A 14,686-nucleotide genomic window follows, 5' to 3' on the forward strand; every position below is an offset into this window, starting at 1 on the left:
AACCCCATCTCTACTAAAAATACACAAATTACCTGGGCATGGTGGCACATGCGTGTAATCCCAGCCACTCGGGAGGCTGAGGCAGGAGAATCGCTTGAGCCTGGGAGGCAGTGGTTGCAGTGAGCTGAGATCACGCCACTGCACCCCAGCCTGCGTGACAGAGCAAGACTCTGTCTCAAAAAAAAAAAAAAAAAAAATTACTGTGAGCTTTTAAATGTTCTCAGCACAAAAACATGAGGTAATACATATGCTAATTAGCATGATTTGGTTATTCCTGAATATACACATATTTCAAAACATCATGTTGCACACCACAGATATGTATCTTTTATTTGTCAATTAAAGGATCAGCATATACTCCATGAAACTTAAGAGAGACCTCATTAACATCTGAAGGCAACATCTCTGCAAAACAACTAACTTGAGTACTTTAATTATATATGTATCTAGCAGAAGAGAAAAAACCAACATAGTTTTAATTTCAAATTTTATTAAAGTACAGAGTTAACAAGTTTTGAGTTTTTTACATAGGAAAAGCCTAGTCAATTCAGATGCTTTATAGAAAATTAAAAAACAAATAGAAGTCCATGTCCATGACTAAAGGGGAAAATAACTTTCAAAAGTTACCAAAATTCTAATCATATCAGAGACAATTATAAATTTCAAACAGTAGATTTACCAGACATATTGCATTTTCAAATTCTAACGTAGCAAAACGTAACCACATAATTTGGCTACAGCTAATCGTTTCAGAAAAGTTTAAAAAATTAGCAAAGTTGTATCTATAAAACTTGTGTAGTTTTCTTTTTGCAAAGTAAAAAAGGCTTAAATCTTTAATAAAGGAAAACAAAACAATCCTCTTAAATTTCTTATAAATAGCTCTCGAGACATATATTACGCATCTGCTGTAATCTTTCTTTACCTGAGAGAACGTCCCAGGATCCTTTTCCCAAAGGATTACCTTAAAGAATTCTTCCATCATTTTGCTCACGTGAATATGATTAAACTCCTATAGAAGTGGATTGGGACATATGCATTCCTAATCTGCCCTTTCCCATTTGTTTCTTTCTGAAAGGATTTTGCTTAAGGAAAAAAAAAAAGCTCTTTGGTAAAGGCCAAATATTTCAACCTTTCAAAATGGCTGCCTCTGTGAAAGATTTGTTGAGGAAGAAGAAAAAACAGAGAGAGAAAGGTCTAAACATGTGTGTGAACAGCTCTCCAGTCCTGTGAAGTCAAAGGCCCAACATTACAGAGCACACCTCTGCCTGAAATGCAAAACTAAGTTAACTAGCAAGTTACAGAAAATAGCCTTCAGAAAATTCCACAGGCCAAGTGGCTCCTGCATTGTCCCTGAAGAAGGAGGGCCCATGTTCTTTCTGGGTGTGTAAGGTCTTACTAAGTTCAAGGTTTGTCCCTTCTTAGTTGTAGGTTGGGTCCTCTTTCACTTCCAAGAGGTATAGGATACTAGAGTACACCAAATGAGACACTATTTAGAAAGGCAATAAAGGGAGGGTAAAAGCCTAGGCAGCTTAAATACAGGCTCTGGAATTTCCTTCGGAGGAAGGTGAAGCACCAATGATGGCAAAAATTAAATAAATACATCATCTTAAAAAGGCAGAGGGTAGGCTGCGTGCAGTGGTTTATGCCTGTAATCCCAGCATTTTGGGAAGCCAAGGCAGGCACATTGCTTGAGCTCAGTTTTGAGACCAGCCTGGACAACCCCATCTCTACAAAAAAATAAAAACTGGCTAGCTGTGACGGCGCAAACCTGTGGTCTCAGCTACTTGGGAGGTGGTCCTTGAGCCCAGGAGGTCAAGCCTGCCATGAGTCAAGATCATGTCACTGCACTCCAGCCTGGGTGACAGAGTGAGCCCGTCTCCAAGAAAAAAATTTAAAAAAAGGCCGAGGGTGACAATTTTGGCATGGGGTGGGAAATTAACATTACACTGAGGTTATTCATAATGAAGGATCTTCTGAGGAATCAGAAATAAACAATGTTGTATGGAAACAGAACCCCAAAACCCCAATAACTCCACCCTCCCCACAGCCCACCCCCACTCTATCTCCCCTTCAAAGAGGCTTCAAATACCTCTGGCAAACAATTTCTTCAGACAAAATGAAGAAGCTTTTTGCCCAAGAGACTGTGGGTGAAAATAAAACTAACCAATGAGTATTTAAAAAAAGCTAGACCCAGTAAAGACGTGGTTGGGTTTCTGAAGGCTTATGATGGAAATAGTCTCTAGTCTCCAGTCAGGTAACATGCCTCGGTATGACACTCCCATAGAAACCCCACCCCCCTGCCACCCACTTAGTGTTTTACTCATAAAATGAGGGGAAAACTTTTCTACATCAGACAAATGACACAGAGGAAATATTCACATGCAGCTTTAAAAAATCCTCTTCATCTGTCATCCCTAAATGTGTCTGACCAGCAGCTTCTGGGAATATACTCTTAGTCATGTACAAAAAGGTGTAGGAAGCAAATGTCTATTATTTTTAAAAGATATCAGTGAGTTAATCAAATTAACACCATTGTTAGAGCAACTCAAAGCCATTGGCACAATGTTTCCAGTTTCTTAAATCACAATTGCACAAAACTATAGGTTCTTTAAATCCAGGAATGTTGACTCCTCGCCTGAGAATTGTATATCACAATTAATAACCATTAACATTAACTTTGCATTGATAGTCCCTCATCCTCAGATACATCCACATCTCTTTTGTTCATGCAGATACACGTGCTAACATTTTCAGCTGAGAATAAAATTCAGAGAAACTGTAACTCTTCCTCCTGCATCAGACCAACCAGCAGAAGGGAACGGGATGTCACAAACCAGATTCACGCATCTGGAAAACATGGGGTGGCTGGGCTGGCTCCAGAAGGAAGTGACGAGGGCCTTCCACCGGCCACACTCCCTTGCTTGGGCTTCCCTGAGCTGCTTTCTGCAGAGGAAAGGGCCAGCCACGGCCAGCCAAGGAATCCAAGGCCTTGTCAGCTCGACCTTGACTGGGCGTAAGGTCAGTTTCTCAAATCACACCAGCTGGCAGCCAGACCCAGTCAAGAAGACAAAGTAAAGGCTCTGCTAGACCTCAGCAGGAGGAAAACAATGAAACTAGTCACAATACTGCCCGGGCCCCTGATCTGCTTCTCCTCAGGGTGTTTCCTAAAGACAACCCCCAAGGCCCTAGGCCACTGCAACACAGCTACTGTGTATGACACACGGCCCCACTCCCTGAGCCCATTCTTGGCCGACGGAGCTCCTGTACCCTAACTGGGAGCTCCTGTACCCTAACTGGTTCCCCAAGGAACCAGTTAGCCTTTCATTTTGCGACTCCAGATCAATCTTTGAACTGCTAAGTACAGAGCTCCTGCCCTACAAAAGGAAATTTAATGGAGTTTACAAAACAAGGCTCTCTTAACCACACACACAGATGGAGTGCCTTTTGAAACTGAATCTCAAACACTCTTAAGTAGGGAAAGTTCTAAAGGAATTCGTCCCCTGTAATTTGTTTCCCCATGGGTTTTCTTGGGAGAAGGGCAAAGGAATGAATAGAAAGAATTTCACTGATTTCACCCACCGGCATTTTGGCACACGGAAGCTCAGCTTAGGTGGCACTCAATTCTGCCCAACTCATACAGTAGAGCACAGAAAAAAATGACTAGGCTGAACCTTTTATTCTTAGATCCTCACTTCCAGAGAGCTCGAGAAGATTCTTTTCATTCCGAATGAAATTCTAACAGGAGTTTCCAGCAAGTAAACCTTTTCCCTGCCTGAGAACATCAACACTGAAAATAGATATCATCTTGGGTAGCTGCCGAAAGTCATGTTTCTGTATTACTTTACAAGTATGTATTTTGGAAATTCCTGTGCAGTGTGATCTCGGCTCACTGCAACCTCTGCCTGCCAGGTTCAAGTGATTCTCATGCCTCAGCCTCCGAGTAGCTGGGATTACAGGCACATGCTACCATGCCCGGCTAGTTTTTTCTCTTTTTAGTAGAGACGGGGTTTCACTGTGTTAGCCAGGCTGGTCTTGAACTCCTGACCTCAAGTGATCCACCTGCCTCTGCCCACCTCTCTTTAAGTATATTCGGCCACTCCCACACGTTGCCTAACAGGCTTCCGCTGGTCAGCGTGTCTGAGATCCTCACCTCAGAAATTCTCACGTTAGTGAATCTATTCCAAGGATGCCAGAATGAACCTGAACGGTATGGTCACATTACAGATCCAGAACACAAAACGTCTTCTGCTTTTACAGTTTCAAAGGCCTCAAGGTGGAGAAGAAACTGAGGGGCTGGCCTCAACACCTGAAAGAGCAGTGCATGCAGCGGGCTTCAACACGAAGCAGCTTTTCAGTTAAGGTCCTAAAAGTATTATCAATTATCAACAGCACAAACAAGAAAGAATGATAGCCCTCCGTTGCTTAGGCAAAGAAAACAACATGAATCTTGTTCTATAATAGTGTGAATAACACCACAAATAAGCGCCGTACTTATTGCGGTAACTCGGATCAGGTAGTGATAATACGGTGGAGAACCACGTGGGGGGTGACCAGGCAAATTGTGCTTTTTCACATTATTACAAAGACGTGGGACCCAGAAAACATGAAACCTCGGGAAAGGGTGCAGGCAGAGAGTGAAGTCTGTGATTCCCAGCATCACAACCTCAAAAGGAGATGTTTAGGGGCCATGAGGAGGCAGCACTGAGGGTGCAGTTGAAAAGCAGGTGCCACCTCTTGCACCTTATAAATACCAGGGGCCCTGCAGGCTGAGTCCTGTCCTCAAAGCCGCCTGGGGACAAGGCTCTAAGAGGTGGAAGTGAGTGAGAGGGGTCTGGATTCTGTTAGGGGCTGCGGACTCAAGATTTTGGCATATTTTCTATTCCAAGGATGAGAATGACTGGCCACACAAGGTATTTCACAGGTATCCCTGTGAAAAGATGCTGTCTCCCAAATTCTGTTTTGGCAAAAACATGCAGAAGGAAGTCAACATAATCGGTATCCACTTTCTAGGGGTAAGATATTTCAACCGTGATCAGTTTGGTTGAAAATTTCAATTCCTTTGGGACAAACTGGTAGTTTCTTTATGAATTTCAAAAGAAAAAAGTTAATCAGGAGATTTTTTTTTTTTTTTCCTCACAGCCTTTTCAGACCCACTCAAGCACAGGGCGCCAGTCCTTGCTTAACCCCCGGGGACACTGTTCAAACGATGGCACTTTCCAGGCTGTAGGCCAGCAAAGCCCAGGGGACCGCTAATATCGTCACACAGAGAACTCCCGGGTGGGGCAGCAGAGGGGAGCAACCAGCGTACACAGGTACAACAGCACGCATATCCAGCAGGAGGCCATCTTGACCCAGAAGATGGACCAGCTCCCGCTGAAGAAGCTCTCGATGTTGGCACTTTCGTAGCTGTGGAAACAAGAGACCCAGCCGCGGTCAAAGCAGGAATGTACTGAGATACAATTCACTAATTCACATCCATTTGTAATGTACAACTCAACGGCTTTTAATGCATTCATACACAGATTTGTGCTACCATCAACACAACCCATTTCCAAACATTCTCATCACCCCCAAAAGAAACCATGCACCCCTTAGGTGCTCTCCCCTTCCCCATGGCCCCCCGGCCCATCCCTGGCATTCACCAATCTACTTTCTGTCTCTATGGATTTGCCTATTCCAGACAGTTGATATAAAAGGAATCACATGGCCTCTTGTGTGTGGCTTTTTTGCCTCATGTACCATTTCCAAGTCTCAGCCATGTGGTAGCATGTGTCAGTCCTTCATTCCTTTTTATTGCTAACCTAGTATCTTACTGTATGGATAGAGCACATTTTGCTGTATGCAGTCACCAGGTGATGGTCATTTGGGATGTTTCCCCTCTTTAACTATCACAATTGATGCTGGTATGAACATCCCTGTGTAAGTTTTGTGGACCTAGTTTTCTTTTTGCCTTAGGTACACGCTCAGGAGTGGAAGAGCTGGATTACATTGTAACTCAATGTTTAATTGTTTAAGGAGCTGCCAAACTCTTTTCCAAAGTAGATTTCACATTCAAACCAGCAATGTAAGAGGGTTCCAATTTCTCCACTTCCTCGACATTTGTTATTATCTGCCTTTATAATTATAGCTTTCTCCATCTTTTCTTAAGCTTCCCAAGCCAAAAGTTTCCAGCAGTTCCCACAGCATCACTGGGAAGCATTAAAGCTCCCTTCTCCTCTCCTCCTTTAAGAAGAATCGCTCCACTCACTGTGCTTGAAACCACCACTCCCACCACCCCTACCCCAATTCCCTTTGCTCATTTCATTTTTCTCCCCAATACTCATCACCATCTAACACACCATATTTGACTTGGGTCATAGTCTGTCTCTCCCGCTAGACTATAAACCCTGCCTCCTAGAACCGTGTGGCACATAGGAGCCACTTGCACATCTGTTGAATGAATGATAAAAAGAAGTACAATGAGCCTACATGTCTAAGCTTAACTTAGCAGTCAAACAAATTATGATACAACCGAAGCTGTGGACCTGCAGCAAAAGTATGAACCTCTGTGTAGTGACAGGGAAGGTCAGGTCAATCATGTACTGCCAAGTAAAAAAAAAAAAAAAAAAAAAAAAAAAACCCCCGGGGGAAAAAAAGTAAAAAAAAATTTATTTTAAAAAAAAAAAAAATTAGCCGGGTGCGGTGGCTCATGCCTGTAATCTCAGCACTTTGGGAGGCCGAGGTGGGTGGATCACAAGGTCAGGAGTTCAAGACCAGCCTGGCCAATATGGTGAAACCCCATCTCTACTAAAAATAAAAATAAAAAATTAGCCAGCGTGGTAGCAGTGCCTGTAGTCCCAGCTACTAGAAAGGCTGAGGCAGGAGAATCACTTGAACCCAGGGGCGGAGGTTGCAGTGAACCGAGATTGCGCCACTGCACTCCAGTCTGGGCAACAGAGCAAGACTCCATCTAAAAAAAATAACAATAAATAAAAAATTACGTAGGTTTATAAATGCACAGAAAAGGAATACACATCCTAGCAGTGGTTATCTGTGTAGGGGGAGTAGAGGTGGGTGGGGTACCACATTTTACTTTTCATAATTACACATTTAGTTTGTATTTTAAAAAAAGATGTTTCCAACTTTTGTGATGAAAATGAAGAAAAATGGGGAAGAAGATACACAAAATTTGAAGTAGAAAAAAAGGGATATTTTCTCTTTCTGAAAGGCAGATGAATGCTTAGGAATTCCCATTTTTCCTCCATTACCATGTTTTCCAGACTGTCCATATAGAGCTAACCTTCCGTTTTCTTAAAGTTGCCATAGCATCACCAGTTTCCAGGGTTAAAACATACCCGTCCACTGTTAAAACTCGGAACTTGCTTATAATCCCGGCACTTTGGGAGGCCAAGGCAGGTGGATCACTTGAGGTCAGGAGTTCAAGACCAGCCTAGCCAACAGGCTGTATTAATTTTGTACTAAAAAAACAAAAATTAGCTAGACATGGTGGCGCGTGCATGTAATCCCAGCTACTCGGGAGGCTGAGGCACGAGAATCGCTTGAACCCGGGAGGCAGAGGTTGCAGTGAGCCAGGATTGTGCCACTGCACTCCACCTGGGCAACGGAGTGAGACTCCTTCGCAAACAAACAAACATGAACAGCACTTAACTCTTAACTTTAAGACTTCGCTTCAAAAATACCTAAGCAAATGGGCCACTCACTTGAACCAGTTGGTGACGGTCATCATCACATACAGGGAAGCCAGGAAGAACACGAAGTGGAAGTAGGAGTAGATGTAGACGGTGCCTTTCTTCTCATCATAAATGACCCGTGGTCCCTCCTTCCCCTGCTGCTGCTCTTCAGTGTCTGTGAAGCACAAAGGGAGCCCAGGCTCAGTGGGTGAATGTGTGTGTTTACCATTCAGCAAAGCCACACTTGCTAATTCTACAGGGCTGTCAGTCGAAAAGATGCCAGAAAGCCATCTGTACCCTCTGGCAACTTCAATCTGTGCCCTAAGCACAAAACTCCCACCCCACCCTAGCAACTTCCATAATAGGAAGAGTTACCTAATGCCACATTTATTTTTATTTGTTTATTTTTTGAGATGGAGTTTTGCTCTTTTTGCCCAGGCTGGAGTACAGTGGTGCGATCATGGGTCACTGCAACCTCCGCCTCCCAGGTTCAAGACATTCTCCTGTCTCAGCTTCCCGAGTAGCTGGGATTACAGGTGCACGCCACCATGCCAGGTTAATTTTGTCTTGTTTTATAGGAGAGACAGGGTTTCACCATGTTGGCCAGGCTGGTCTCAAACTCCTGACCTCAGGTGATCCACCCGCCTCAACCTCCCAAAGTGCTGGGATTATAGGCATAAGCTATTGCGCGTGGTCTGTCACATTTATTTTAACAGAAAGAGAACCCTTAAAAACCCCTAAAGATGTAAAACTTACTATAAGCTTTGCAGAAACTGAGAGAGAGTAAAACAAGAGTTGGTTCTTAAGCCCTTGGAATCCTCCAATCCAAGAAGGAAAGTAAAGTGAAGGAATGAAATGGCCCCAGAATAAGGTATCAGGACCTCTTGGTATTTTCCAAATCATTCCTTTTTTTAAAATGTGCTTTCTGATTCTCTAAAGCTCACTGTATAATTTAACTTACATATAAACCAAAATTTGGACTGATTCTCCCTACCAAAATAACAACACAAACTAACTCAGCTAGCAGTCAATCAGCTTTAGAATAAGCTTCCCCTTACTATTCAAGTTATTTGTGTCTGAATCCCAAATGACAACAGATTAGAGCTACAGGACTGCAGTGTCACACAGATGCAAAGAATAAATGCACTCTGCTTACCCTCTCCACCAGGACTGAAGCAAAAACAACAGCGGGCTATCTGTGAAAGCAAAAGCGACAGTCAGACGGCTTGTGTTCTATTTCTAGTCCACCTCAGTAAGGCAGCAGTAACCCTTATCTGAACAACCTCCCAGGCCCTGAATTGCATGTATCCCTTCAAAAGATGTGGACTGTTCTTTCCCAGGTGTGCTGGGTGTTGGTGACAGGAAACACCATGGAGGGAGACGTGCCAGAGATCCTCATCCATGGACTTGGTGCTTGTTCCCGCTACCATGAATGCTGGCAGCAGAGCCTTGAGACAGCAGCTCCTTTACCCTTCTTGGGTAACCGCCATGGAATGGCTGATCACAGCAGGGGTAAAGGCCGTGCCATCATGGCCCCTGGGGTTAGGGAGGCTTTTTCCAGCTGCACTGTCCTTCAACTTCACCCTCTGCCCAATTTTGCCTCCTACCCCTTCTCCCTCCACATGTGCTGATTTTTAATAAATATCCCTCAACCTCTGCTTCTGGAGAACTTAATGTGAAACCCAACGAATATGACAAGAGCCCCACTCCCCCGGCGTTCCCTTCTCGTGCTTTGCCTTCAATGCTATTTCATTAAATCCTCTTTGACCTTCGCATTGGGCTTATTATTATCCTGCGTACAGCTGAGGAAACTGGGGTCAGGCAGGTTAACTGGCCAAAGTCACCAAACTAGCTTAGTGACAGAGCTGGGACAGACGAATGCAGGATGGGGACGCCAAGATCCATGATTCACAATAGGTAACACGTGGTGTCTAGGAACTTGGTGAAGCCGGTAGAATCTGAAATAGTAAAGCGAAGGAATCTGGAAGCAGCCTACCCATGTTTCCTATCAAAATCAAGCTGTTGCATGGGCCATGGACAGGGATGGAGGGAATGCTTGCCTTTGAAGCATCTCTGGTACCTTGTGAATTTTTTTTATCATTATTTCTTTTCTTTTTTCTTTTTTCTTTTTTTTTTTTTGAGATGGAGCTTCGCTCTTATTGCCCAGGCTGGAGTGCAATGGCACGATCTTGGCTCACTGCAAACTCTGCCTCCCGGGTTCAAGCAATTCTCCTGCCTCAGCCTCCTGAGTAGCTGGGATTACAGACATGTGCCACCACACCTGGTTAATTTTGTATTTTTAGTAGAGACAGGGTTTCTCCATGTTGGTCAGGTTGGTCTCGAACTCCAGGCCTCAGGTGATCTGCTCACCTCGGCCTCTCAAAGTGCTGGGATTACAAGCGTGAGCCACCGCGCCTGGCCATTATTTCTTACCTACTCAAAACAATAAACTTAATTTTTAAAAATCAGGTTATGGGCCGGGCGCGGTGGCTCAAGCCTGTAATCCCAGCACTTTGGGAGGCCGAGACGGGCGGATCACGAGGTCAGGAGATCGAACCATCCTGCTACATGGTGAAACCCCGTCTCTATAAAAAATACAAAAAACTAAGCCGGGCGAGTGCGGCGCCTGTAAAGTCCCAGCTACTTGGGAGGCTGAGGCAGGAGAATGCGTAAACCCGGGAGGCGGAGCTTGCCAGTAGCTGAGATCCGGCCACTGCACTCCAGCCCGGCGACAGAGGCGAGGACTCCGTCTAAAAAAAAAAAAAAAAAAAAAAAAAAAAAAAAGGTATGGTATTCCCAGCTATTTGAGCTGAGGGGAGGAAGACTGCTTAAGCCTATGAGTTTGAGGCTGCAGTAAGCTGTGATCCCACCACTGCACTCCAGCCTGGGTGACAGAGGCCCTGTCTCAAAAAAAAAAAAATAAATAAAATAAAAAGAAAAGAAAAAAAGTACGTGATTTCAGAAAGACTCTGGTAAAGAGAGTACGAAGACTGCCTGGGAAGTGCAGTGCCCTTAGCACTTTGGGGCTGAAGATATTTCAACTACAAAGAACAGAGAGCCAAGGATGAGAATATGAGAGCTTGAACCTTCATCTCATTTGTACATCAAGGCCAAACCCTTGTTTCCCTGCTTGGCAAGGAAACCTTTAACAGAGGTATTAGCCTTAACAGGAGCTTGGATTAAGTGGCATGGTCTAAAAACCACTAATTCATTCAGTGGGCCCAAGACACAGTATGCTGAGGTCTTAGTTCTTTTGAAGCTCAAGTTACTGTAAGAAACTATGAACTCTCACTTTCAAAGTTGTATCCTGTGAAATGTGATGCAGGAGAGCGAACCAACTTCCATCCTGCCTGCTCTCCAGTTCAGAAGGAAACACTAGGACATTTTCCCTTGGACTGAGAAGAAAAACATCCTCTCTTAAATCTAACTTGGAGACTTGCTGTTCTTTGAGCTTGAACTCTGTACACAATAGGGACATTGAAACCATAACCATATAACCTCAGCAGGTGGTCACCTAGTCAATGGTGAGAACAAACACCCCTTCTACAGACCATTCTCTTCTGTATAATAGGCAGTAACCTATTCAAACTTAGCACAGTTTTCTCCTTTGGGCAACAGAAAGAGTTGGAAAATGATGCTGGCAGACTGACAACCCTTCATAATGGCTCACTATCTCCAGGTCAGGTGCAAGAGAGACCATCCCATCCCCAGACACCCAGCTGCAGAGTGAAGTGCCCGTATCTGGACAGACACCAGGGCTTTTCCATCCACGGAAAGCTATTAGAATGCACGCAGTGGCCGGATGCCAGCTGCCCACAGTCAGCAGGAAGAACCAGGGTTCAGCAGCTCAGCTCCTGGGCAGCAGTGGTCAAGAACACAGACTCTGGGGCCAGAGTACATGGTTTACATTCTGGCAAATCAAAACCTGTGAGGCTTAAATGACTTCACTCTGCTGGTTTTCCCCTCTGTAAAATGGAGGTAAAAGCATGTCACTGGGTTTTTATGAGGATTAAGTGAAATCACATAGGAAGAACTTAGAACAGTGCCTGGGACATAGCAAGTGCCGTAAGTCTTAGTCATGCTTGGAACCCCTGGTTCTTTTCATTCTTGGGTCACAGCTGAGTCTTTCCCTGGCTGCCTCCATCTGATTAGACCCTCCTGATGTTGGTAGATGAGAGCTCCAGAAAGACCTTTGCACAATTAAGAAAGTAACAGACATTTTGTTGACTGATAGGCAACCTGCTGAACACCTGGAGGCGCTGGATGTGCAGGCAACCAATGTATTGCTCATAACACTCTACCTGACAAAATGCCCACCTGATGGAACTGACATTCAGTTACATGAGTTAATGTATCTACCACGTTCAACAGCGTCAGGCAGAGCAGATACAGTTCCTTCCTTTTCCTCTCTCCTTCCTTCCAAACAGTTATTACATAATCTCACAGCCATGTTGTGTATGGAGGGCACAGACAAGTATGAAACAGGTGGATGGATCAGAAGTTAAAATAAAACCCACCCAGACCCAATTATGGCAAAGGAAGAGTACAGGGTGCAGCCTGACAAGGTTACCCGAACCTCTGGTTGGGGGCGAGTGGCAGGATGCCACCCAAAAGGCCAGTTTTCTTACAGAAAATCAAGAATGGACTGATTCATTTTAATCCCATAGCATACAAAGGAAAGCATTTATTTTTCCTTTTTCTTTTATTTTTTTGAGTCAAAGTTTCACTCTATTGCCCACGCTGGAGTGCAGTGGTATGATCTTGGCTCACTGCAACCTGCCACCAGGGTTCAAGTGATTCTCGTGTCTCAGCCTCCCAAGTAGCTAGGACTATAGGTGTGAGCCACCACACCTGGCTAATTTTTGTATTTTTAGTAGAGATGGGGTTTCACCATGTTGGCCAGGCTGGTCTTGAACTCCTGACCTCAGGTGATCCACCCACCTTGGCCTCCCAAAGTGCTAGGATTACAGGTGTGAGCCACCACACCCGGCTAGCATTTATTTTTCTATACAAAAATCTCTTTTTTCCCAAGCAGAAAAACAGGATCATGGAATGCAGATTGATTAAAGACACAAACACAAAAGGTCTTCCTGAGAAATGGATCTTCTGAGATGAAGAACAGGAAAAGGAAATGAACTTACTTCCAATTCAGGAGCTGCATATCGCCCCTGCAGAGCGTCGGAACTCGATCTTGTTGTTGATGTCAAACTAAGAAACAAACAAAAAAGTCAGCTGGGTGTATTAACACGTTACAACACATGGAACAAAGGGGAAAGCTGGCTGGTCAGTGCTCCGACGAGAGCTGCAGTGTAACCTACCGTTCAGGTGACTTAAATCAAAGCAATGTATTTTAATATCTCTCCTTATTCCAAAATTGGCTGGCTGATTCTATAGTTGATATCATTTTACACGGATTGCATTAGATCATTTTATGCAAAGAAGTTTATAGGTAGAGAAGTAAGATACCTTGGTTTTCCGTATTGCTTTTTGCCTCTCCTCCCTCAAATGTTAGAATAGTTTTCTAATTTCACTTTCTCTTTCCCTCCCTTTGACTAGTCTTGCTTAGAGGGAATCAAAAGCAACGAACCCAGAGATGGCAACAGAAAGCAAGGGCGTGAAAGCAAAAGTCACAGTTATTTACTGTGATAGCCTATAGCAGAACAAGGCTTGCTGTTCTGTAACACGTTGAGAGGAAGGGGTGGGTGAGAGGATCGCTTGAGGCCAGGAGTTTGAGAAGAGCCTGGGCAACATAGCAAGACCTCGTCTCCACAAAACAAAAACACAGAACATTTTTTTTTTTTTTTGAGATGGAGTCTCGCTCTGTCGCCCAGGCTGGAGTGCAGTGGCCGGATCTCAGCTCACTGCAAGCTCCGCCTCCCGGGTTCACGCCATTCTCCTGCCTCAGCCTCCCGAGTAGCTGGGACTACAGGCGCCCGCCACCTCGTCCGGCTAGTTTTTTGTATTTTTTAGTAGAGACGGGGTTTCACCGTGTTAGCCAGGATGGTCTCGATCTCCTGACCTCGTGATCCGCCCATCCCGGCCTCCCAAAGTGCTGGGATTACAGGCTTGAGCCACCGTGCCCAGCCAAAGAAACACAGAACATTTTAAGCAAATAGAAATATATACCATACTTAGGGTTCCAGCTAACTTTAGAGATTGATTTAGCAAATATTTACTGAAGGTCCACTACGTGTCAGGCCCGATTCTAAGCACCGGGGACTCACTGACACAGGCAACAATCCTGCCATCAGGTAGCTTCTGAGCTGGCCTGACATGGGCAGGGCATGTTGGTGCTCAAGAAGCTGGTCCGCTCATGGGAAGGTGGGACACACACTCATCTCAATCCAGCAAACCCCATGGAGCAACACTGTGCAATCTCATCCTCTTTCCCAGGGAGAGAAGAGATCAATGAGACAGAGATAAACAATAAAACGCTTTCCTCATACAGGAGCCACTGAGATCCAAGTTTGCTGCTTCTTTTGTGGTCCGCTCAAGCACAACAGCATCATTTTCATTTCTGCTTTGAAATGACGGATGCTAATCCAGGCCCACGCCACTCCACCTCCTGTGTGCCTGGTCAGACAAAGACAGAAACATCTCCCAGTGACTGCGCACCCAAGGAATACAACACCTGATCCGACATTTAAGAGTGGCCTGGCTGGCAAAATTGACAAATGGGATCTAATTAAACTAAAGAGCTTCTGCACAGCAAAAGAAACTACCATCAGAGTGAACAGGCAACCTACAGAACGGGAGAAAATTTTTGCAATCTATCCATCTGACAAAGGGCCAATATCCAGAATCTACAAAGAACTTAAAGAAATTCACAAGAAAAAAAATCAAACAACCGCATCAAAAAGTGGGCAAAGAATACGAACAGACACTTCTCAAAAGAAGACATTTATGCAGCCAACAGACACATGAAAAAAATGCTCATCATCACTGGCCATCAGAGAAATGCAAATCAAAACCACAATGAGATACCATCTCACACCAGTTAGAATGGCAATCATTAA

The 14,686-nt window shown here is 44.4% G+C and overlaps 1 protein-coding gene across 1 annotated transcript in view; it reads right to left on the reverse strand.

Annotated features, from left to right (window-relative positions):
• Window positions 1–304: 304 nt before the first annotated feature.
• Window positions 305–14,686, reverse strand: part of SERINC5 (serine incorporator 5) — a 123,963-nt gene continuing 109,581 nt past the window's right edge. The window contains exons 9-12 of the mRNA XM_017870917.1: window positions 12,812–12,878; window positions 8,827–8,866; window positions 7,701–7,845; window positions 305–5,406 (exon numbers count right to left, since the gene is read on the reverse strand). Of these exons, the coding sequence (XP_017726406.1) occupies window positions 5,259–5,406; window positions 7,701–7,845; window positions 8,827–8,866; window positions 12,812–12,878 (400 nt within the window). The 3' untranslated portion in view covers window positions 305–5,258. The remainder of the gene's footprint in view (window positions 5,407–7,700; window positions 7,846–8,826; window positions 8,867–12,811; window positions 12,879–14,686) is intronic.

The sequence above is a fragment of the Rhinopithecus bieti genome, unplaced genomic scaffold (genome assembly GCF_001698545.2).
Source record: "Rhinopithecus bieti isolate Rb0 unplaced genomic scaffold, ASM169854v2 scaffold_5216, whole genome shotgun sequence".
Taxonomy (NCBI): Eukaryota; Metazoa; Chordata; class Mammalia; order Primates; family Cercopithecidae; genus Rhinopithecus; species Rhinopithecus bieti.